Below are 25441 nucleotides of genomic sequence, written 5' to 3'. Positions count from 1 at the left end.
TTTAAATTTGGATCTCTTGTTAGATGGTGGTGAGTTATGTAAAGATACAGGTAGACATGTTTACATGTGATTGGTGCATAAACTCACCCAGTCTCCCACACCATAGGAGGAAAAAGACAACCAATAGCCTGTTCATTAGGGCCAAGGCCAAATACCAATATCAGAAGTTTGTTTAATCTATTTTCTCTATATCTAAACTTTGGAAGGCAAAGCTGTGGAAGACCTGAAGACTTGAGGTTAGGTCCTCCTGGGGGCTCCATGGTTCTTTTTTTCACTGTCTGATTTTGGAAGGAAGATGGACAGCAGGCAGGGCAGCAGTGGTCCACCTGGGGACCACTCTCTTTTTACAGCCCTTGCTCTTTCTACGGCCTTGTCCCTTGAGCCTTTGGCCTGCGGAGAGATGTTGATAAGGAGGCACCGATCTTTCACTTCTGGAAGGAAATGAGGGTTCAGACCCTTCACTTCCCTCAGAGCTGCACGTCAGTGTGACAGCCACTGGCCGTGTGCATACTAAGGGCCTGGAATGTGGCTGAACTGAGACGTGCTGAGAAGGTGAAATACAGAGTGAGTTTCACAGATTGACTACCGAAAATTATATAGTTCATTAATATATTGATCATACATTTAAATGATAATATTTTGAATATATTGGGTTAAATAAATTATTACAGTTTCACCTGTTACTTCTAATGTTTAAAAGGTGGTTATGGCTGGGCGCGGTGGCTCAAGCCTGTATTCCCAGCACTTTGGGAGGCCGAGACGGGCGGATCACGAGGTCAGGAGATCCAGACCATCCTGGCCAACCCGGTGAAACCCCGTCTCTACTAAAAATACAAAAAAACTAGCCGGGCGAGGTGGCGGCGCCTGTAGTCCCAGCTACCTGGGAGGCTGAGGCAGGAGAATGGCGTGAACCCGGGAGGCGGAGCTTGCAGTGAGCTGAGATCCGGCCACAGCTACTCCAGCCTGGGCGACAGAGCGAGACTCCGTCTCAACAACAACAACAGCAACAACAAAAAGGTGGTTATTAGGAAATTTAAAATTCACACGTGGCTTACATTTTATTTCTTAAAGGATTGCTTCCTTTTTGAAATTTCAGGCTGCCTGATCAAACTACCAGAGGCCAGAAAGGTCATAAAATCTGAAACGTTAAAATCATTGCCATTATATTGTTTTCATTTGTGAATAACATATATATTATTTATAAATGGATATAACCTTATACAAAAGGTTAAATGAAAATACCCCTGGGCTGGGCCAGGCCCAGAGCAAGCAGGAAGCCCTGCATGAAAAGCCTGCAGCCAAGAACCCGTCACTTTGTCGCCTTCAGCCCAGCGTCCGATCACGTCCTCCGTCACTCAGTGACCGAGGGGGCGGGGCCTGGAGCCCTATCCAATCAGGAGCGCTGACGTAGGAACCGTCCAATCAGGCGCACAGCCGGACAGAAGGGCGCGGCTTCCGGGATCTGGCGGGGCCTTCGTCTCTCTTTGCAGCACTCGCTGGGTCGTCTTCTGTGCTCGGCGTGCTCCGCTCTGGGAAGCCCAGGTGGCCGTCACAGCCTCTTGCCCTTTGACCTGCAAGTATCAGGAGATCCATAGCTAAGAAGCCTGGACACCCGGGAAGCTGGGAAATGGTGAGTATGTGGGCGAGGTCCCGAGGTGGGCAGGGGGCTGATGGAAACAGGCTGGAACTGGCTGTGGCGGCCCCAGGCCTCCCCACAGCTCCCTCCGGAGTCTGCAGAGCCGAGACCCCGCTGGACCGGGCCCCAGCTTCCCCTGGCCTCAGGATGTGGGCTTCCGCCAGCCTCACCCGGCGTCCGGTCCGCGTCTGTGCTCGACTTCCGCCCGGCCCGGGCCCTGGCTGGCAGCTGTGCGGTGGCGGCGGCAGGGGCCTGGGGGAGCGCCCCGACCCAGGAGGAGCCACTGCGTGGGAGGAGCTGTGGGGCGTGGGGTCCCAGGCCTCCTTTCTCCTGGTAAAAATGAAAAGGGAGTCAAGGTTTTAACGTTAAAGAGATTATTGGAGCAAAGAGCTGTTCATCAATGCAGAGCGCCCCGTCATGGTTTGTGGGTGCCGGGAGCAAAGGCTTTTGTAAGGGGCATGAGGAAGCGAACCAAATTCAGAAATTACAGTTACAGTTGTGGAGTCGCCTCGTTTGGACTGTCCAGGTGGAAATTTCCTGGTTGTGTAATGAGAGGTTAATTGGAGGTTTGCGGCTGGTTCAACCTGAATATCGTTCCCCCTAAGGTAGTAATTTACAAGACATGTATTTGAGCTGGATTTTTTTCCTTAGGAACCAATGGTACTAGTGCTACTTCATTCTAATTGACTGCTAGTTAATTATTTTAAACGCTCCAGAGGGAGACTGGTTTTCCACTGCGTTTCCAAATGTGTAGCAAGCAGGGTCTCACAGCCACCATCCTGTCCCCCCAGCCTCTTTGTCCCTTATTGTACGTTTCACACACAGTATTTTAATCGTTTTTTCACAAAGCATTGGATGGCACTTTTTTTAGACTTCTGTTTTCTGTTTGTAAACGTTTTATGTGAGCAGAGAAGAATCCCCTGACACACTGCTTTAAAAAAAATCTTTGCGTCTCTTCTCCTTTTATCTTCCTCAGGCACAGACCCTTATCGGAATGTCTTTGGTTTGAGGTTCTGCTTTGGAAATTGTACAAGGTCATGTGTCCTCAGCCACCCTCCAGTCTTTTTCTGTGCCTGGGTTTCATAATTGTCTGCGGGTGACCCGGGATGCCTCCAGCAGTCCCGTCTCAAGGTCTCAAGGCGTGTTTAGTGACCATTAGCACCTTGTTCCTTTCCTCCCAGAGGACTGCCTCCGTGATGGAGGTGGAGCCTCTTAAGGGAGCAGATGGATGCCCTGGGGCTGAGAGGAAGCTGGTTCTACCCTTCAGTTACAAAGCTAATCCCTTAGGACACAAGATTGTCTTCACCCAACTCCAGCTTCTATTCCTTGGGGACACATTGCTGGTCAGCCAGTTGGATGCTGATTTTGAGAAGATAAGGCAGAAATGATTTCTGACATCTGGGTTCTCTCAGACTTGTGAAGGGAAAAAAACTGTTCCAAAGGACAAGGAAAACCCACTCCAGTGAGGGGGTGCAAGAATCTGCAGAGTCAAACCACTTGGGGCACAGTGTGGTGGCTCCTGGGCAAGGGGAAGGTGGTCAGTGAGCAGTTCAGGGAGCAGTATGGAAAGAGAGGAATGTCCCAAGTGATAGGATGGCTTGACTTGGAACTTGAGTCAGATTTGTCTGTGTTCCAATCAGCATTGCCACTTCCTGGGTTTTACACCTTGAAAAATTTTTTTCACTTATTTCAAGCTTAGTTTTTTTATTAACTGTCAATTGCATTTTAGCAGTAGAGAGCTTCAAAGGTAAGAAAATGTTTAAGAGGTGGATTTCAGAAAAGACATTATATAGTCAAATATTCACTTGTTAAAAATTCTGATTCACCTTTTTCTTCACTAGAGTGAGTAGTAAGTTTGTCAGGCCTGTTCTTTTTTACGGGGTGATTTTAAACAGAATCCCAGGACTTAGCTGTAGGAATGCTACCAGGGAAAGTAATAGGGAAAATCCTCTTCCAGTATGGCTATAGGAAATGAATACATTTCCACACAAAAAAAGTAGTAGATTAATTGGTGAATTACATTGATTCATCAAAATATGAGTTCCTCTTTTTTGCAGGGTGGAGGACTTGTGGAGTTGATATCTCTGTTATCTAGATGTCTGAGTTTAATACTGAATTTTAGAAGATGGGACTTGGCATCTCCTAGATATGTTCATATGTGATTGTTTACTGAATAATTTCAATTATGGAAATAATGTGACATGTTTATTGTCTGAAACTGATAGTTTTGCTTTCTCTATTGAGGTATACAATGTAAGTGCCTTTTAATTTTATTCTCTTAAATAAACATTGTGTTTGAGTGATTTTGCTGGATCCTTCAAACACTGGGCATTTTCTCATTTACAACTGAGTAACCCGGACTGGGAAATAGAAGTCGGAGCCCAGTGACTCTAAGCTAAGGCCAATCTTGAGCCTGCAAAAGGAGGTCATTGAAGGCCCAGTTAGTTCTTCCTGGGGAGCCTCCCCTGCAGGTGTCCCAGCCTGCACACCCCAGCATGAAAGGAGCGCTTCATACCGAGAGGAGCTATGGAGCCCTGCAGAGCTGGGATCCACAGGCAGGTGCTGTTGGAGTCGGAATGGAAGTCTGGAGGCTCTTTCTGAGGATGGAATTGTTATTGTTCTGGGACTGTTTCTAGACTTTGTCAAATAAAACAAATTCACATTTAGGTAAGAAGTGACTTAATTCTAAAGGAGTATTACAACAGAGGGAAAGCACCAAGTATGATATCTTCCAGGATCTCAAAGGTTAAGGCAGACAAGGGCTTGCTTTCATTTGGAGGAACAAACCAGAGTACAAAGGTGAGATTGAGAGGACAAGATGCAGGGTGGCAGATCAGATCCTAGATTAGAGAAAGTTTGACTCCCAAATCAGCCTTAGGAGGGGCATGAATAGGAGCTGTATGTTAGCTCAAGCAGAGGGTGGTACAAATTCAGGGGCCTGGGAGAAGGAGAGAATCTTAAGCAGTTTGGTTAATAAGTATTTTGTTCTAACAACGGAAGACAAAATTGTGCAGCTGACTGTTTATGGGGAAAAATGGGCATTTGAGAGTCTGTGCTGGCTTTGTGATAGGTGCAAGCAGGAACTTCATCGAAGTGATAATGAGAGGGGTGTTGCTTTTTTTTTTTTTTTTTTTTTTTTTTTTTTTTTTTTTTGAGACGGAGTCTCGCTCTGTCGCCCAGGCTGGAGTGCAGTGGCCGGATCTCAGCTCACTGCAAGCTCCGCCTTCCGGGTTTTCGCCATTCTCCTGCCTCAGCCTCCCAAGTAGCTGGGACTACAGGCGCCCGCCACGTCGCCCGGCTAGTTTTTTGTATTTTTAGTAGAGACGGGGTTTCACCATGTTAGCCAGGATGGTCTCGATCTCCTGCCCTCGTGATCCGCCCGTCTCAGCCTCCCAAAGTGCTGGGATTACAGGCTTGAGCCACCGCGCCCGGCGGGTGTTGCTTTTTATTAAGCTGTTCTTGGAGAACACAGAGCTGAAGGATTTCATTAATCACAGCTATTTACCCGCTCCATCTTCCCCCATGACTTTCCATTGCCATATTCAGCTCTTCCATTGGACTGTTCCTGAGTTGTATCTTTTACAATAAACTGGTAAACATAAGTACAGTGCTGTGCTGAGTTCTGTGAATAGCTCTATCAAATTATTGAACTTGAGGAGTGGGTGATGGGAGTTTCTGATATACAGGCAGTAGCCCAAAAGTCACACGGGGACATGTGACTGGCCCCTGCCGTGGGGGCAGTGTTGTGGGACTGAGTCCTGAACCTGCGGGTCCTGTGCTCACTTTGGGTGGTGTCAGAATTGAGTTTTTGGACACCCTGTTGGTGTTGGAGAATTGGTTGGTGTTCAGCAAACTCCACACATTTGGTGTCAGAAAAAAAGACATCACAGCCTGTAATCCCAGCAGTTTGGGAGACCGAGGCGGGCAGATCACGATGTCAGGAGATTGAGACCATCCTGGCTAACACGGTGAAACCCCGTGTCTACTAAAAATACAAAAAATTAGCTGGGCGTGGTGGCGGCCGCCTGTAGTCCCACTTACTTGGGAGGCTGAAGCTGGAGAATGGTGTGAACCTGGGAGGCAGAGCTTGCAGTGAGCCCAGATTGTGCCACTGCACTCCAGCCTGGGCGACAGAGCGACACTCCGTCTCAAAAAAAAAAAAAAAAAGAAAAAAAAAGACAAGATATCACAGCGGCCTGGGCTGGAGGCATCTCAGGGTGTCCCAGGATTGGGAAGCTCTGTTACGCTGCACGCACATTGCACATTCTTCTGGGATTCCAGCTTTCCTCTCAGGATCAGACAGGACTGAGGACTTAGAAGCAAAGAGTTCTGAAGACAGACCCCCTCTTTACTCTGCTGCCACTACATGATTTTCACCCACTTGTAAACATACCCACTAGGCACTGACTTGGCCATATCTCTCCCAGAACTAGGCTTCACCCTCAGGAATCCCGTCACAGCACCTTTGCTTCTAGAGTTTCCCATAGAAAACCCACACAGGTGCCTGGAAGACTCCTGGCCTATCCCCACCCCCAGCAACCTGGTCTCTCCAGCCACCCAGGCTTTTGGATGATATGACCGTCATCTCATCTGCCTGCATGGACGCAGGAGTGAGCCGGAGCATAGCCTCACTTGGGCCAGTATCTGTAGGCACAAACCACTTCTTCACTAACCCTGTGCTGAGTACTTAACATGGGTACTTGCTAGCACTTTTCTATTTTTTGCTTTCCTACAAACCCTCTTTGATATGCACAGTTTGTCCAAGGCTAACCCTCAAGTGCCTGAATCTAGACCTACCAGAATTCAGATATCCATGAGTCTAAGACGATGGCCCTTGACTTAGCTGTGGAAGGTCATTGAAGGCCCAGTTACTTCTTCCTGGGGAACCTGGGCTGTGGCAGGTCATTGAAAGCCCAGTTACTTCTTCCTGGGGAGCACCCCCCTGCAGGTGTCTGTATACCCCAAACATGAAAGGAGCTCTTTATACTGAGAGCAGCTAGAAATAAGAGGCTTAATTCTCCCACCAGAAAGTAGAATAAATTTTGTTCTTCTCCCCTTTTTTAAAGCTTTTATTTATTTTATTTTTTGAGACATGGTTTCATTCTTTTCACTCAGGCTAGAGTGCAGTGGCACATTCATAGCTTACTGCAGCCTCAAACTTCTGGGCTCAAGTGATCCTCCTTCCTCAACAGCGAGAACTAAAGGGACACACCACACCACATGGCAAATTTTATTTTTTATTTTGTGTAGAGGTGAGATTTCACTTCTGTTGCCCTGGATGGTCTCGAACTCCTGGCTTCATGCTGTCCTCTTGCCTCGGCCTCCCAAGTGCTGGGATTACAGGCGTGAGCCACTGTGTTGACATAGACATCTTTTTTTTTTTTTTTTTGAGAGGGAGTCTCCCTCTGTCGCCCAGGCCAGATCTCAGCTCACTGCAAGCTCCGCCTCCCGGGTTCACGCCATTCTCCTGCCTCAGCCTCCCGAGTAGCTGGGACTACAGGCGCCCGCCACCTCGCCCGGCTAGTTTTTTGTATTTTTAGTAGAGACGGGGTTTCACCATGTTAGCCAGGATGGTCTCCATCTCCTGACCTCGTGATCCGCCCGTCTCGGCCTCCCAAAGTGCTGGGATTACAGGCTTGAGCCACCGCGCCCAGCCAACATAGACATCTTAAAGCCCCAGTTTCAGAGTGGCACCCTTTGAGTTTTCCAAGTCCAGTGACCTGTTACAGTTGTGTGAGAAGCTCCTGGTATAAAAAGAGCCTGGTGGCCGAGGTGGGCAGATCACCTGAGGTCGGGAGTTCAAGACCAGCCTGACCAACATGGAGAAACCACATCTCTACTGAAAATACAAAATTAGCTAGGGTGGTAGTGCATGCCTGTAATCCCAGCTACTCGGGAGGCTGAGGCAGGAGAATCGCTTGAACCCGGGAGGCAGAGGTCGCGGTGAGCTGAGATCGTGCCATTGCACTCCTGCCTGGGCAACAAGAGTGAAACTCTGTTAAAAAAAAAAAAAAAAAAGGCCGGGCGCGGTGGCTCAAGCCTGTAATCCCAGCACTTTGGGAGGCTGAGACGGGCGGATCACGAGGTCAGGAGATCGAGACCATCCTGGCTAACAAGGTGAAACCCCGTCTCTACTAAAAAATACAAAAATCTAGCCGGGCGAGGTGGCGGGCGCCTGTAGTCCCAGCTACTCGGGAGGCTGAGGCAGGAGAATGGCGTGAACCCGGGAGGCGGAGCTTGCAGTGAGCTGAGATCCGGCCACTGCACTCCAGCCTGGGCGACAGAGCGAGACTCCGTCTCAAAAAAAAAAAAAAAAAAAAAGAAAGAAAGAGCCTAGTGACAGAATCTGTAAATGTAAACAAGAACCTCAGCAGGGCGAGGTCAGGGCCACACTAGGCAGAGCCATGGTCACAGCCACACCCACCTGTAAAGTGCGAGATGGAAGCACTGTTGTCGTTTCTCTTACTCAAGATTTAGCAAATTAGGGATAGGTGATGCCTCCTCTGGATTAAGAATCTGCCACCCCACCATGGCAGTTTTGTGTGTTTTTTGTTTTGTTTTGTTTTGTTTTCAGATGGAGTCTCACTCTGTCACCCAGTCTCATGCTGGAGTGCAGTGGGGTGATCTCCGCTCATTGCAACCTCCGCCTCCTGAGTTAAAGCAATTCTCCTGCCTCAGCCTCCTGAGTAGCTGGGATTACAGGTGCCTGCCACCACGCCCAGCTAATTTTTTTGTGTTTTAGTAGAGACAGAGTTTCACCATGTTGGCCAGGATGGTCTCGAACTCCTGACCTCAAGTGATCCGCCCACCTCAGCCTCCCAAAGTGCTGGGATTACAGTTGTGAGCCACCATGCCAGCCTGTTTTCTATTTTTGCCCCCACAGAATCAGCCGGAATCTCTCTTGCCTAGATCACCATGGGGACATAAGCCCAGGGTCACTGAGGACCCTGTCACAGGTACCGGGGAGTCTTTAAACATTAGTGCAGACTAAGGTCAGGCTGACAAAAAGGTCTAAATCTGCTTCCAGTGTATGGCCATACCACTCCGAACATGCGCAGTCTCATCTCATCTTGGAAGCTAAGCAAGGTCAGGCCTGGGAATACTGGATGCTGTAGGCTTTTTTCCTGTGTTTCTTTTCCATTAAAAATAAATAAAAAAACAAAGCTGCTTCCATCTCAGAGGAAGAGAAATGAGTCATGCATGTTTCTTCTTCCCCCCCTCACAAAAGGAATCTCTTTGATTGATATCCAGATGGGACTGGCTCCAGTTTCCTGGTATTGGGTAAAAAACAAGGAGATCTCGAGACTCAAACTGATAAACCAGTTGCTTCCATTTCATATGGCCATTACAAAAACAGATGACACAGTCATGGGTCCTTACCAACCAGGAACTTTCAGTCTAGAGCCAGTGGATAAACAGTTGAATTCAGCATCCTGTGGTCAGTACAAAGAAGGGGAGGTATACAGGGGTTTGTGGCTTCATTGAGGCCGCTTCTCTTTTCTTGTTCTTTTGTGAGTTCTGGTGTTGCCACCTGAAGGGCTATCCGTGGACAAAAGAGTTGTTATTATCTTTGTTTCTATTGCATTTTCCTTGCCAAGAATAAATATTTAGTTTCTAATATATTTGTCCTAGAAAGCTCGAAGGGTGTTGGTTAAATTGCTCGTTACTGCATCTTATAAAATAGACGAGGAAGTGGCTAAAATTGGTTAAAATTGCACAAACTCTGGGAGTCAAGTGTCTGTTGGGCAGGCTTAGGAAAAACAGAACTGGTAGTACCCAGAGGCATAAAGATGAGAAGCTGAGGGCCTGCTTCTTGGCCCTGCTCTGCCAGATCAACCTGCTTCCCAGGCCGTCTCCTACCCTGAAATCTCCCGCACAGAATTCGTTAGAGGACATCAGAGTTTTGCATGGCGGTTCCTGTGATCTCTTCAGAGGAAGTGCCCCCAATTTTCTCAAATCCAAAAGCAGATAAATGAGAACAAAGAACTGTGTAATTGGGGACCTTTGTTTTTCATTGACACCAGTGCTGCTAGAGACATGCCACCCAGCAACCTGTTTCTTCCTGCAGATCAAGTTGCTTTTCATTCCTACAGATCCAGGAGTTCCTACTTATAAGAAAGTAAATACAAACATGACAACGAAAAATCCCTCTCAACTGCATCTAACCCCTTCTTTCTGTATCTCTCCCATCTGTCTGTATTTAGCTTTTATTCTATATATTTTCTTTCTAAAACTCAGTGATGGAGAAACAGATAAAGAACAGCTGGGCCCTTCATGCAAATCCTTGGGATTATGGAACATTGCATTAATGCCCGTGTCCATGTTGTTCTCCCAGTGCAGGCTGGTCTTGAACTTCTGACCTTAGATGATCCTCCTGCCTCGGCCTCCCAAAGTGCTGGCATTACAGGCGGAAGCCACTGCGCCCGGCCGAAGCATTTCTGTTGTGATACCAGTGTTGGGTACAAGGGACTCTGTGCTGTGTTTGCCTTCTCTCACTGAGTGCTGCTGATAAGGAGTCCAGGGGGAACAGTATCAGAAGACTTGTTATAGAAGCCAATTTGCAGACCCCTTTCACACCTGCGGAAACACATGACTTAGAATGGGGCCTAGAATACCAAATTAGAATACCAAATTATTTATATGTACATTGAAGCCTGAGAGACAGTATTCAGTTATGTGGTTCTCAGCCCAGGCTTCCAATTAGAATCAAATAGCCAGTTTGGAGAACTACCATCACACGTGCCCTCTCCAAAGATCCTGTCTGTGGTCTGAATGAAAGCATAATTGTTGTTTTAAGTAAGTGCCCCGCAACGATCCTAAGGTGAGATGAGAGTCAAGCATGAGGGCTCCCAGATACAGTCAAGAGACTTGAGTTCCACAAAGAGGTCAGAGGGCTCTACTTGGGTTGGATAGGGGTAGGTCACCAAGGTCCGTATTTCCTTTGCTGTACCAGAAATTGCTAGAGTTCATAGCAGGGGAGATCACCTGAAGGCAGGAAATTTTTGGTCTTTATGTGGTAGCTTGTTTTTCCTCTCTCCTGTGACAAAGAATAGGGGAGTATTCCCTTTTCTGCACTTCAGGGCCTTCTACCTGTAGGTGTGCTGGTTGCAGTTGAAAGGGTTGTGCTGACACCTTTAAAGGCATATTCTCAAATGCAGGTGTAATTTGTCCAGATAATCTCATCTGAGAAGGAATCCCAGCGAAGAAGGAAGAAGAGGAAGAAATGGCTGGTTCTCAGGTGAATGTGTCTGGGTTCAGGGGATGTGTCCTCTTTTCTTCTGGGACGTTATGTGTTTAGAACTTGCAAACCTTTATTTCTGTACTTCTGATGTACCTGCCTAATGTGTTTCTTTCTAACTACTTCCCCCCTCTTTTTCTTATGATTGATAATCAAGGAGCTCTGTAAAATCCTTCCTCCTGTATACCAGAACCTTCTCTCCTATTCTCTCCATCCAGGCTTCTTAATGTCATGACCAAATCTTACCATTAATGTATGATGGGCAGTATTGAAATGTTCTGTGACATATCAACATGGGAAAGTGTGGATCCCCAGGATTACCCCTGGGGATGGGGCTGGGTCTTGAGGTGTCAGTGAAGAAGGGGACCATGTACTGTTTATATTTCATCCACATGCTCCATCATCTCTCTGCAGAACAGAATTAAGAAAAGAGACATTTAAAGAGGATGGCATTCATTGCCTGGAATAACTTAAAGTTCTGAAAAGAGAATAATTAGAAGACACTTGCTGTCTAGGATGCTAAAGAAACACTATTGAAAAACACTGTTATAGATTAAAGAACCAGGGAAATATCTATAGCTTGAACTTTGCATAAAACTGATGTTTCTGATGCAGCTGGAAACCATCATTCTCAGCAAACTATCGCAAGAACAGAAAACCAAACACCGCATGTTCTCACTCATAGGTGGGAATTGAACAATGAGATCACTTGGACACAGGAAGGGGATCATCACACACCGGGTCCTATTGATGTTTCTGGCCAGACACTGGCTCACACCTGTAATCCCAGCACTTTGGGAGGCCATGGTGGGCAGATCACTTGAGGTCAGGAGTTCAAGACCAGCCTGGCTACCATGGTGAAACCCCATCTCTACTAAAAATACAAAAATTAACTGGGCGTGGTGACGTGCGCCTGTAATCCCAGCTACTTGGGAGGCTGAGGTGGGAGAATCACTTGAACCCAGGAGGCAGAGGTTGGAGTGAGCCGAGATTGCACCATTACACTCCAGCCTGAGTGACAGAGCAAGACTGTCTCAAAAACACAAAACAAAAAACCGGATGTTTCTACATGATTAGATTCAGATTGTAATTGACTATTTTTGTGGCTAATAATATCAGAGTGGTGATGTTGTGTCCTTGATGTCATGTGATCCTTGTATGTGATCCTTGATGTCATTTTATCCTTGACATCCTTGATGTCAATTTATCCTATTATAGTTGATCTTAATTTTATTTACTTGTTAAGGTGCTCTCTGTCAGATTTTTGCACTATGGAGTGATTTTTCTCATTATTATTTAGTACCTTGGGGAGATTTACTGACTGATATAAAGAAGCCATCACGTTTAATTGGGAAGCTCTTCCTTCTCTTTAGATTCTCCTTGCTTATAGCTTGCTTTGGAAAATGAAGGCTCTAGTGTTTGTTTATTGGTTAGATAAACTGAAATAAACACAGGCTCTGCCACTTCCTGCATGTTCGAAAGAATATTTTCCTTGGCCCAGACACAGTGGCATCACTGTATAGCCCACTTAGAAATTCAGAAACTCAGGCTTCACCCTAGGTCTGAATCAGAACCTGCATTTTAAGAAGATCTCTAGTTTATTGTGTACACTGTTAAAATTTGAGGGGTACCTTCTGATGAATCATGACTTCTACATATGAGAAACATTTACAGCTTATCCTGTGTGATGTAAATATAGCAGGAAAAAAAAATGTATGTGCCTGTGTTGATGCCCTTAATTTTATACTGTATTATTCACGAGAGTAGAATATCTACACTGGTTATGTGGAGCTTATGCCATCCTCTTTCTTCAGAATTAAGAGTATACGTTAGAGAATATTTCTGTGTTTACAATTGTTTGATCATTTCAGTCTCTTCTGTAAGTAAGAACTAGTTCTCTCTGTCTCTCTTTGTGCCTAGAATCAAATTAAGAACTCTACCTGTGGCCACTTGATAAGTATGTGTTTTCTCTTTTCCAGGGACTGTTGATATTCAGGGATGTGGCCATAGAATTCTCTGCGGAGGAGTGGAGCTATCTGGACCCTGCTCAGCAGAATCTGTATAGGGACGTGATGTTAGAAAACTACAGAAACCTGCTCTCTCTGGGTGAGGATCACGTCAATGCACAATTTCTATTTTACACTAAAGATTGTATCTCCTTCGTTGTAGAATATTTTTGGGAATTTCTGCTTTGCATGAATGAGTTTCAGATTTCTGCTTTCAAGGAAAACTTGGGGATTTGTTGGTGTAGAAAAAAATAATCTTGAAGGTATTTTATCTTGACATTATCTTTCTTGAGGTGATGTGCATACTCTAGTGCTGGTAATTCTAGAAATTTAGTGGCATAAAATAGTGTTGCTACACCCTAAAAAATCCAGTTACCACCACCAATTTTTGATTCAGTAGCAATAGGTAGTGAAGCTAGGGACTCACAAATTTAAAATACTTTCTAAATATTCTAAAGGTTCTGTCAGGAAACAGTATTTTGGGATTAATTTTCTAGAATCTGCTATTTCCTCATTTCTCTACTGAGCACAGTACTAGGTTGGTAATTAAAGAATCGAAGCAAGAGTCATGCTACTTTTTAAAAAATAAAACAGATCCTTTAAAAAAAATTTTTTTTAATAAAACAGGTATTGCTGTCTCTAAGCCAGACCTGATCACCTGTCTAGAGCAAAGGAATGAGCCGTGGAATGTGAAGAAACATGAGACAATAGGCAGACACCCAGGTAGGTGGGAGTGAATGAAGTAGGTGACACAGGTGAGAGGTTCAAAGATCAAGGAGGAAGCCAGACCTTAAAATGTGGTTTGGGAAGCTCTGCTGCCATGGAAATGGTTTCTGAGAAGCCTGAGTTTCTTTCCCTCGCTCTCACAAAGCAACACCTCTGTCCCATGCTCTGAAATTCTTTTAGGGCTCTGCTTTCCCTTCAGTGATCTTTCTTCAAGATGACAGTGAGAGCCAAAGTCGTCTTCATAGCTTGGAACAGACTGTATGATCTGATTGTTCTTCCATTGCTTTGGGGACACAGGAATATCTATTTTTGAAAAGCTGTTTGTTAAACTTTTTTTTTTTTTTTTTTTTTGAGACGGAGTCTTGCTCTGCCACCCAGGCTGGAGTGCAGTGGCCGGACCTCAGCTCACTGCAAGCTCCGCCTCCCGGGTTTACGCCATTCTCCTGCCTCAGCCTCCCGAGTAGCTGGGACTACAGGCGCCCGCCTCGTCGCCCGGCTAGTTTTTTGTATTTTTAAGTAGAGACGGGGTTTCACCGTATTAGCCAGGATGGTCTCGATCTCCTGACCTCGTGATCCGCCCGTCTCGGCCTCCCAAAGTGCTGGGATTACAGGCTTGAGCCACCGCGCCCGGCCTGTTAAACTATTTTTTAAGTTCCTTTTTTGCATTATGTCTAAGGTGTGTGAGAGTAGTGGGATTTGGCTCAGAATCCCAGGAACACTAGAACAGATGTTACATGTTTTCTGCTTTATGATTTCCCATTCTAGAGAGGTTTTAAATGTCATTCTATAGAAATTTATACTCAGTAATTTTATAAGAACACTAGACATCTCCCTAAATGTAAGAAACTATTGTTTTTTATTAAACATTTATTGTTTTAGTATACACTGAGATTGGTAATTTAAACTCTGCCCAAAATTCTCAACTGTAGTATAGTTTAGTGTATCTATTCACTTCTGTATTAGTTGGTTTTCACACTGCTAACAAAGACATACCTGAGACTGGGAAGAAAAAGAGGTTTAGCTGGACTTACTATTTCCACGTGGCTGGGGAGGCCTCAGAATCATGGCAGGAGGCTAAATGCGTGGCAGCAGCAAGAGAAAATGAGGAAGAAGCAAAAGCAGAAACTCCTGAGAAAGCCATCAGATCTCCTGAGACTTACTATCATGAGACTAGCACGGGAAAGACCGGCCCCCATAATTCAATTACCTCCCCCTGGGTCCCTCCCACAGCATGTGGGAATTCTGGGAGATACAATTTAAGTCGAGATTTGGGTGGGAGCACAGCCAAACCATAACAACTTCCTAGATTTCTTAAATATGCTATGTATTTGGGTAGCTTAGAGCTGTGCTAAGCATATATTTAACTTCCACTTGCTACCTTAGTTTATAATAACTATAATTTTATAATTTTGTTTGGTATGACCGGAACTGTTATTCATATATATGTTGGTGTGTATACATTTGTGTATATATGTACATGTGTGTAATGTGGATTTTTTCACAAATAAAAATTGTGTAAGTATTGTGTACAATGTGATGATTTGATACAACTATCTTAGCAAATTTTAAGCGTACAGAACACTATTATGAACTACAGTCACAATGCTGTACACTAGATCCCCCAAATGTATTTATCTTGTCATGGAAAATTGTACTCTTTGAACAACAGCTCCCTATTTTCGCTACCTCCAGCCTCTGGCAGTCATCTTTGTACTCTGCTTCTATGAGTTCAACCCTATTTGATTCCCCTTATAAGAAAGATTATGCAGTATTTTTCTTTCTGTGCCTGGCTTATTTCACTTAGCATAATTTCCTCCATGTTCATCCATGTTGTTGAAATGGCAGGATTTTATTATTTGTAATGACTGAATAATATTCTAGAGTGTGTGTGTGTGTGTGTGTGTGTGTGTGTGTGTGTACTTTTATTTTTAGTGTCTGCAAACATTTAGGTTGTTTTCATATCTTGGCAATTGTGGAAAAAATGCTGCAGTGAACATGAGGGTACAGTTTTTTTCTTTTGAGATATTTTATTTCTTTTGGTTATTTACACAGAAGTGGGATTGATGAATTATATGGTAGTTTTACTTTTTCATTTTTTAATTAAGAACCTCCATACTGGTTTTGCTAATGGCTCTATCAGTTTACAGCACAGCAACAATATATGGAATTTATTTTTCTTCACATCTTTGTCAATACTTGTACTGGCTTATTTCAGTTAACATAGTATTCTCAAGCTTTATTCTTATCATACAAGGTGACAATATTTCCTCCTTCTTTAAGGCTGATAATATCAGTTTTATGTATATGCCACATTATCTCTTTTGTAGTTTTTTTATTTGTATGAATTTATGGAGTATAAATTAATTTTCTTAAGTGGAGAGATTATGCAATAGTGAAGTCAGGGCTTTTGTCCATCCCTTGAATAATACACATCTCTCTTCTTTTTGATGTTCGCCATCCAAACAGGTGTGAGGTGATGTGTCATCGTGGCTTTGAGTTGCAGTTGTTTGATGATCGGTGATGTTGAGCACCTTTTAAGGATACATTTTTAGTAACGTTACACATATTTACATTGTTTTGCAAAAGATTGCTAGAAATTTTACATCTGATAAAACCAAAACTCAGTACTCCTTAAGTAAGAACTGCCCATTTTATTCTCTCTCCAGCCCTTAACAAACACCCTTCAACTTTCTATATGATCTTGGCTACTTAAGATATTATATAGAAGTAGAATCATACACTATCACTGGTACTGGCTTATTTCAGTTAACATAATATTCTCAAGCTTTATCCTTATCATACAATATTTCCTTCTTTAAGGCTAAATAATCTCAATTTTATGTATATGCCACATTTATTTTTATTGATCAGTTAGGGGACATCAGGGATGATTCTGCATTTTGGCTTTTGTGAATAATGCTGCAATATATCTTCTAGGTTGTGAGTTGCGTACTTTGAATATATACTCAGAAATGGGATTGCTGGATTATATGATAATTCCATTTTTAGTGTTTTGAGGAATCTCTATACTGGTTTTTAATAGTGGCTGTGTCATATTTTTTTTTTTTTTTTTTTTTTTTTTTTTTTTTTTTTTTTTGAGACGGAGTCTCGCTCTGTCGCCCAGGCTGGAGTGCAGTGGCTAGGATCTCAGCTCACTGCAAGCTCCGCCTCCCGGGTTTACGCCATTCTCCTGCCTCAGCCTCCCAAGTAGCTGGGACTACAGGCGCCCGCCAACTCGCCCGGCTAGTTTTTTGTATTTTTTAGTAGAGACGGGGTTTCGCCGTGTTAGCTAGGTTGGTCTCGATCTCCTGACCTCGCGATCCACCCGTCTCGGCCTCCCAAAGTGCTGGGATTACAGGCTTGAGCCACCGCGCCCGGCCGTCATATTTTTAATAGTGACTGTTGTCATATTTTTTCATCAACAGTTCACACAGGTTTCCATTTCACCACATCCTTGACAGATTAGTTTCTGTTGGTCTTTTTTTTTGTTTTGTTTTCCAGACAGAGTCTTACTCTGTCACCCAGGTAGGAATGCAGTGGCGCAATCTCGGCTCACTGCAACCTTCGCTTCTGGGTTCAAGTGATTCTTGTGCCTCAGCCTCCCAAGTAGCTGGGATTACAGGCATGCACCACCATGCCCAGTTAATTTTTGTGTTTTTGGTAGAGATGGGGTTTCACCATATTGGCCAGACTAGTCTCGAACTCCTGGCCTCATGTGATTCACCTGCCTCAGCCTCCCAAAATGCTGGGATTACAGGCATGAGCCACTGTGCCCGGCTCTGTTCGTTTTTAATAGTGACCATTTTGATGGATGTGACGTGATACCTCATTGTGATTTTGCTTTGTAGTTCTCTACAAATTAGTAATTTTCAGCATTCTTTCAAGTGCCTGTTGGCCATTTGAGTATTATCTTTTAAAAAAAAGTCAGTTCAATCCTTTGTCCATTTTTAAATCAAATTATTACTTTTGGGGGGCTGAGTTTTAGGAGAGATACATTCTGTACATTAACTCCTATCAAATATCTAATAGGTAAATATTTTCACCCATTTTTAAGGTGGTATTTTCACTCTACTAGTTGTTTCCTTTAATGTTCAGAAATTCTGAAGTTTGTGTAGTTCAGTTTTTTTTGTTCTTTGTTGCTTATGCATTTGACATCATATCCAAGAAAACAGTGCAAAGACCAATGCCATGATCTCCTCTATATTTTCTCCTGAGAGTTTTGTTATATTTTTACATTTAAGCATTGAATCCTTTTAAAATATTGTTCACATATAATGCAAAGGAAGGGTCCAACTTAATTTTTTTCATGTAGATACTCAGTTTTCAACATGATTTGTTGAAGAGACTCTCCTTTCCCTATTGTGTGGTCGTAGCAGCCTTGCGGAGATCAGTCGATTGTATACAAAGGGTTTATATCTAGGTTCTCTCGTCTGTTTCATTATTTATCAATATTTATCTTTTTATAGCTTTGTGTAATATGTTTAAACCAGGAAGTGTAAAGCCTCTTCTTCTTTTTATTTTATAGTTTTTGTTGTTGTTGTTGTTGTTTTAATAATAGAGGCAGGATCCAATCTGACTTCAAACTCCTGGCCTCAAGTGATCCTCTCATGTTTACCTCCCAAAGTGCTAGAATTACAAGCATAAGTCACCATACCCATCCTTTTCTTTTTTTGAAATGGTGTTTAGCTAGTCATAGTTTCTAAGCAAATTTTAGGATTTGGAAAATATTTCTGCAAAAAAAGTACCATTGGGATTTTGATAGAGATTACGTTGAATTTGTATATCGCTGTTGTTACTGATATCTTTTTTTTTTTTTTGAGATGGAGTCTCACTCTGTCACCCAGGCTGGAGTGCAGTGGCACGATCTCGACTCACTGCAAGCTCTGCCTTCCGGGTTCACGCCATTCTCCTGCCTCAGCCTCCCAAGTAGCTGGGACTATAGGTGCCCGCCACCACACCCAGCTAATTTTTTTATGTTTTTAGTAGAGACGGGGTTTCACCGTGTTAGTCAGGATGGTCTCCATCTCCTGACCTGACCTCATGATCCACCCGCCTCAGCCTCCCAGAGTGCTGGGATTACAGGCGTGAGCCACCATGCCCGGCCAGTACTGATATCTTAACAAAAAATCATTGAGCAAGAATATGTTCAACAGTGTGTTTAATTTCTACATATTTTGGATTTGGTTAGGAAAAAATACATTGTTTGATTTCAGTCTTCTTAAATTTGGTAAGTTGTTACGTGTCCTAACAGAATGAATACACAGTTGATAATATTGTGTATTCTGCTGTTTTTCCTGGAGAATTCTGTACCTGTCTGTTAGTTCTAATTAGTCTATAATCCTTAAATTTTCTGTTTTCTTATTGATCTTCTATGTGATTTTTCTATTCATTATTGAAAGTGGAATCTTGAAGTCTACAATTGTGTTGCTGTGTGTTTCTTATGTCATTTCCGTCAATATTCACTTCATATATGTGGCAGCAAATATTGCTTCATATATATATACACACACACACACACATATACACATATACTATATATATATATATATGTTTGTGTGTGGAGTGTGTGTATATAAAACTGTTAAAGATTTTTGGTAAATGGGCCTATTTTACCATTATATCAATCTTTGTCTTGTGTGACAGTTTTTAATTTAAAATGTATCTTGTATAATTGTGGCCACACCACCCAATTGTAGTTACTATTTTCATGGAATATATTTTTTCATTCTTTACTTCCAGCCAATTTGACTCCTTTAGAGCTACAGTTGAGTCTGTTGCATACAGCATATTTTAGAATCTTGTTTGTTCTTAATCCATTCAGCCATTTTCTTTTCATTAAGGAATTTAATCTATTTATATATATATATATATATATATATTTTTTTTTTTTTTTTGAGACGGAGTCTCGCTCTGTCGCCCAGGCTGGAGTGCAGTGGCCGGATCTCAGCTCACTGCAAGCTCCGCCTCCCGGGTTCACGCCATTCTCCTGCCTCAGCCTCACGAGTAGCTGGGACTACAGGCGCCCGCCACCTCGCCCGGCTAATTTTTTTGTATTTTTTTTAGTAGACACGGGGTTTCACCGTGTTAGCCAGGATGGTCTCGATCTCCTGACCTCGTGATCCGCCCGTCTTGGCCTCCCAAAGTGCTGGGATTACAGGCTTGAGCCACCGCGCCCGGCCCTATTTATATTTAAAATAATTCCTAAAGGAAATGGCAGTACTATTACCATCTTGTTTGTAATTGTTTTCTGTTCCTTGTAGATACGATGTCCCTCATTTCCTCTCTCACCGCCTTCCTTTTTGTTTTGTTGACTGTGTAGTGACATGCTTTGATTCTTTTCTCATTTTCTTTTGCATTACTTCTGTAAGTACTTTCTTTGTGATCACCTTGAGAAATGGACAGTTCATAAAACTTCTTAAAGTTCTAATAATCTATCTCATAACTTCCCTACAGTTGAGTATGAGAATTATTTATCTTTATATCCCCCATTTGATATTAATGTCAAAAATTATATCATTTTATATTGAGCATTTATTAATAGATTTATGGAGATTTATGTTGTTTTTCACATTGTACAAAATTTTTGGTTTTATGTAACATTCGACAATTCTATATCTGTGTATATATTTACCTTTAACAGCTTTATATTTTCATATGAATTTATGATGTTGTCCAGCATCATTTTATTGTTCAACATAATGGACTGCTTTTATCAGGACCGTACTAGTAGCAGCAAACATTCTCAGCTTTTGTTTATCTTGGAAGCCTATTTTTCACTTATTTTTGAAAGTAAATTTCTTTTAGATCAAGTATCCTTAGTAATATTTTTGATTTTATCTCATTGAAATTTTAGAAGTTCTCAGCACCACCCCTTTTTTAAAAAAATAACTTACCACTTTTCACCTATATCTTCTTAGTATCTTTTTATTGGTCTACTGAATGGTTTCCATTAAGTCCAATATTTCATCTTCATTTTTTTCCATTTTTAGATGTTACACACAACTCAATATTTATAAATGATACGTCTTCAATTTGCTGATGTTTTTTCTGCCTCATTAAGTCTGCTGTTTTAGCTCTTTAGTAAATTTTTCAACACAGTGTATTGTCCAGCTCAACAATTTTAGTTAGGTTTTTGGGGGTTTTTTTTTTGAGACAAAGGCTTGCTCTGTTGCCCAGACTGGAGTGCAGTGGAGTGATCTCTGCTCACTACAACCTCTGCATCCCAGGTTCAAGCAATTCTCCTGCTTCAGCCTCCCGAGTAGCTCAGATTACAGGCGCCTGCCATTACGCCCGGCTAATTTTTTTGTATTTTTAGTAGAGATGGGGTTTCACCATGTTGGCCAGACTGGTCTTGAACTCCTGACCTTGTGATTCACCTGCCTCAGCCTCCCAATGTGCTGGGATTACAGGCGTGAGCCACCACACTCAGCTTAGTTGGGTTCTTTTTTATAGTTTTTTTTTTTTTTTTTTAATCTCTTTGTTGATGTATTATTTTCCTCATGCATGGTTTTTGTGTTTTGTTTTGTTTAAACAGGGTTTCACTCTGTCATCCAGGCTGGCGGTATGCAGCAGTATGATCATAGCTCACTGTAGCTTCAAACTCCTGAGCTCAAGTGATTCTTCCACGTCAGCCTTCTAAGTAGCTGGGACTATAGGCGTATACCACCATGCCTGGCTAATTGAAAAAAAAAATTTTTAGAGACAGTCTCACTGTGTTACTCAAGCTGGTCTTGAACTCTTGGTCTCAAGCAGTTCTCCTGCCTCAGCCTTCCAAAAGCTGGAATTCCAGGTGTGAGCCTCTGTACATAGGCAGGATATATTTTTATTTTTATTTTTATTTTATTTTATTATTATTTTTTTTTTTGAGACGGAGTCTCGCTCTGTCGCCCGGGCTGGAGTGCAGTGGCCGGTTCTCAGCTCACTGCAAGCTCCGCCTCCCGGGTTTATGCCATTCTCCTGCCTCAGCCTCTGAGTAGCTGGGACTACAGGCACCCGCCACCTCGCCCGGCTAGTTTTTTGTATTTTTTTTTAGTAGAGACGGGGTTTCACCGTGTTAGCCAGGATGGTCTCGATCTCCTGACCTCGTGATCTGCCCGTCTCAGCCTCCCAAAGTGCTGGGATTACAGGCTTGAGCCACCGCGCCCGGCCAGGATTTATTTTTAAATGAACAATAAGCAGAGTATTTTACTTTATGTAAACCGTATTGCTCTTGTCACCATGCCCAACCTGATTTTGTATAGTTATCTATATGTGTTCTACTTTTGGTCATTGAACATGTTTAAGATGATTACTTTAAATTCTTTGTCAAAAACATGCAAAAATCTCCCCTTTTTAAGGGTCAGTTTCTAGAGATTTGTTTCTTCAAGTAGGGCAGGTTTCCTATTTTCTCTGTGTGCCCTGTGATCCCATACACAAAAATTTCTGTAGTACTAGAATGATGATACATGAAACAACTATGCTCTAGTAATCTCACAGAAGCATGCTTATAGATGACACATTGCTTTTCCCTTTCTGTTTTTGAGATTCTCTTCTCATCTGTAATTTTTTGAAACTGCTTGTAATGTATCTTGTTATGGGTCTGTCTGTGTTTATCCTATTTGAAATGTGTTGAGCTTCTTAATTTATTTATTTTTTTACATTTGAGAATTTGTCAGGGTTTTTTCTTTCATGCTTCAACCCAACAATTTCTATTTCTTTTTGTACTTTTCTCATTTTCTTAATTTCATGTGTTTTCCCGTTTTACTCATTGGGCATTATTCAGATGGTTATCTCAAATTTTTCAGGTAACTTATACATCTCCATTTCTTTAGGGTTGATTTCTGGATATTTATTTATGTATTTATTTTTTGATTGAGCCATGTTATCCTAATGTATATGTAGCAATCTTTGGTTGAGATTTGGGCACTAAAATCCACCTGTCAAAATCTTTATAAAATGGCCTTGTCCTGGGTAGTCTGACACCAAGTGACTCAGGTTAGGGTTTCCATGAGCCTCTCAAACCTATTCTCAGGATGTATGTTCTCTGGAATTTTGTGTTTAATTTCCAGTTAAAGAGGTTTACCCTTGTTTCTTCTTTCTTTCTTCTTCTCTACTCAATTATTTGCTAAATCTGTTGTCTGTCTGTGGTACTGCAGCTTCTCTGCTGCTATAACAATTATTTACCTTTGGTCTCAGCAGAACCAACCTGTAATTCAAAGGTTGGTTCTATTCTACCACTATTCCTTTCAGCACTTTGGGTCATGGGAGACAGAAACTAGTCTTTGGAAATTCCATCAAAAGTATGGGCATATGTGCCACTACTGTTTCTATTGAAGGAGAAGCTAGGAGTTGGGAGTTTATTCCTGAAGTCATTATGCTATATTGAGGGGAAGAAAGAGTTGTGGTGGGTAAATGTAACAAGCTTTCCTTCTCCTTGTCTGTGGCTTTTAATATGGTTTCTAGAGTTCTCACAAAGACATTTTGTTCAGTATATTTTTGTTATATTATGTTCATGAAAAAATCAGGGCCTGTAGTATTTTATTATGCTATCTCGCTAATGTGTTTAGTATAATTTCATACATTATCTTTTTAGATTATATTCACCTAAGTCCAGTAAGTTGGTTAATATGTTATTTTAATTTTTTTCAGCTGTTTCTTCTCATTTCACCCAAGACCTCTTGCCAGAGCATAGTATAAAAGATTCATTTCAAAAAGTGATATTGGGAAGATATGGAAGCTGTGGCACTGAGAATTTACACTTAAAGAAAGATTGGGAAAGTGTGAGTGAATATAAGGTGCAGAAAGAATGTTATAATGGACTTAACCAATCTTTATCAACTACCCATACCAAAATCTTTCAATTTAATAAATGCATGAACGTCTTTAGTAAACCATCAAATCTAAATAGACATAAGATAAGACATACTGGAGAGATATCTTCCAACTGTAAAGAATGTGACAATTCCTTTTACATATCCTCAATTCTAACTCCACTTCAGAGAATCCACACTGCAGAGAAATCCTACAAGTGTAAACAATGTGGGGAAGCCTTCAAGCACTGCTCATGCTTTATTGAACATAAGACAGTTCATAATGAAGAGAAACATTTCAAATGTAAAGAATGTGGCAAAGTCTTTAAATCCTTCACAAGCCTTTCTAATCACGTTATAATTCATACTGGAGAGAAACTCTATAAATGTGAAGAATGTGGCAAAGCTTTTAACCACAGTTCAAACCATGCCAAACATAAGAAAATTCACACTGGAGAGAAACCCCATAAATGTGAAGAATGTGGCAAAGCCTTTAACTGGTTCTCATACCTAACTCTACATAAAAGAATTCATACTGGAGAGAAACCCTACAAATGTGATGAATGTGGCAAAGCCTTTAACCAGTGTTCAAACCTCACTAAACATAAGAGAATTCATACTGGAGAGAAACCCTACAAATGTGAAGAATGTGGCAAAGCTTTTAACCGGTGCTCACACCTTACTGAACATAAAAGAATTCATACTGGAGAGAAGCCCTATAAATGTGAAGAATGTAGTAAAGTCTTTATATCTTGTTCAAGCCTTTCAAACCATAAGAGAATTCATGCAAGAGAGAAATGCAACAAATCTGAAGAATGTGGCAAAACCTTTAACCACTGCTCAGACCGTAATGAACATGAGAAAATTCATACCTGAGAAAAATCCTACAAATGTAAAAAATGTGGCAAAGCCTTTAATACCTGTTCATGTCTTACTCAGGATCAGAGTTCATGTTGAACTAAAGAATTATTATAAATATAATGACTGTCAATACACCTTTCACAGAAAAAAATAATTTTACCACAGATTAATTTGTTCATTAATGGAACTTTAATTCTCTCTCTTTTTTTTTTTGGTCTACATAAATCTGTCCTTATGCCAGTACTATATTGTTTAATTACTGTAACATTGTAGTAAGAGTTTATATCAGGAGTGTAAGTTACTGAATTTTGTTATTATTTTTCAGAATTCTTGTGTGTTTGATTTTCTTTACATGTTTATATGGGTTTTAGGAAGAGCTTGTCAATTTCTATTAAAGAAAAGCTACATTGGAATTTGCATTGAATCTGTAGATAAATTTGTTGGGTATTTTGATCTTCAAATTCAGTATTGTTATCTTTGAATATTGAGTATATCTCAGTTTATTCAGCTCTTTGATTTCTTTCAGCATTTTAAATAATTTTCAGTGTATAGTATGTGCAGTTATTTTGTGAAGTTTGTTTCTAATTTTTTTTTTCTAGGATACTATTAATGAAATTTTAATTTAATTCTTATTTTGTTTACTGCTATGATATAAAAGTACTATATAACCTTTCATGTTGATCTTGTAGCATTAATGAACTTCTTTATTAGCTCAAGTAGGTTTTTATTTATTTATTTATCTATTTATTTAATTTTTTTTTATTTTTTATTTATTTATTTTTTTTGAGATGGAGTCTCACTCTGTCACCCAGGCTGGAGTGCAGTGGCCGGATCTCGGCTCACTGCAAGCTCTGCCTCCCGGGTTCACGCCATTCTTCTGCCTCAGCCTCCTGAGTAGCTGGGACTACAGGTGCCTGCCACCACGCCTGGCTAATTTTTTGTATTTTTAGTAGAGACGGTGTTTCACCATATTAGCCAGGATGGTCTCCATCTCCTGACCTTGTGATCCACCCACCTCGGCCTCCCAAAGTACTGGGATTACAGGTGTGAGCCACTGTGCCCAGCCTCAAGTAGGTTTTTAATGAATTTCTTATACTTTTAAAATACGACATTAGGGCAATAAAAGACTATTCCACTTCTTTTCTAATCTGGAGAATTGTGTTGATTTTTCTAGTATGATTTTCTG

General features: G+C 41.8%; 1 protein-coding gene across 6 annotated transcripts; it reads left to right on the top strand.

Annotated features, from left to right (window-relative positions):
- The first annotated feature begins 1461 nt into the window (after positions 1-1461).
- On the top strand, positions 1462-24928 carry LOC104681121 (zinc finger protein 682-like). 6 transcript variants are annotated; one of them, XM_010387322.2, is made up of 6 exons: positions 1462-1630; positions 8520-8592; positions 10795-10874; positions 12854-12980; positions 13508-13603; positions 23234-24928. In XM_010387322.2, the coding sequence occupies exons 3-6, from the start codon at positions 10860-10862 to the stop codon at positions 24268-24270; spliced, it is 1275 nt and encodes a 424-aa protein (XP_010385624.1). In that variant the 5' UTR covers positions 1462-1630; positions 8520-8592; positions 10795-10859; the 3' UTR covers positions 24271-24928. The 6 variants fall into 6 exon arrangements, with proteins under 6 accessions (XP_010385624.1, XP_030791304.1, XP_010385626.1 ...); XM_030935444.1 differs by lacking the exon at positions 8520-8592 and having other exon boundaries at positions 10810-10874; XM_010387324.2 differs by lacking the exon at positions 8520-8592.
- The last annotated feature ends 513 nt before the right edge of the window (positions 24929-25441 follow it).

This window comes from Rhinopithecus roxellana, chromosome 8 (assembly GCF_007565055.1).
Source record: "Rhinopithecus roxellana isolate Shanxi Qingling chromosome 8, ASM756505v1, whole genome shotgun sequence".
NCBI classification, from domain to species: Eukaryota; Metazoa; Chordata; class Mammalia; order Primates; family Cercopithecidae; genus Rhinopithecus; species Rhinopithecus roxellana.
The sequence above is the reverse complement of the archived record's forward strand: the minus strand, read 5'-3'. Positions and strand labels throughout refer to the sequence as shown.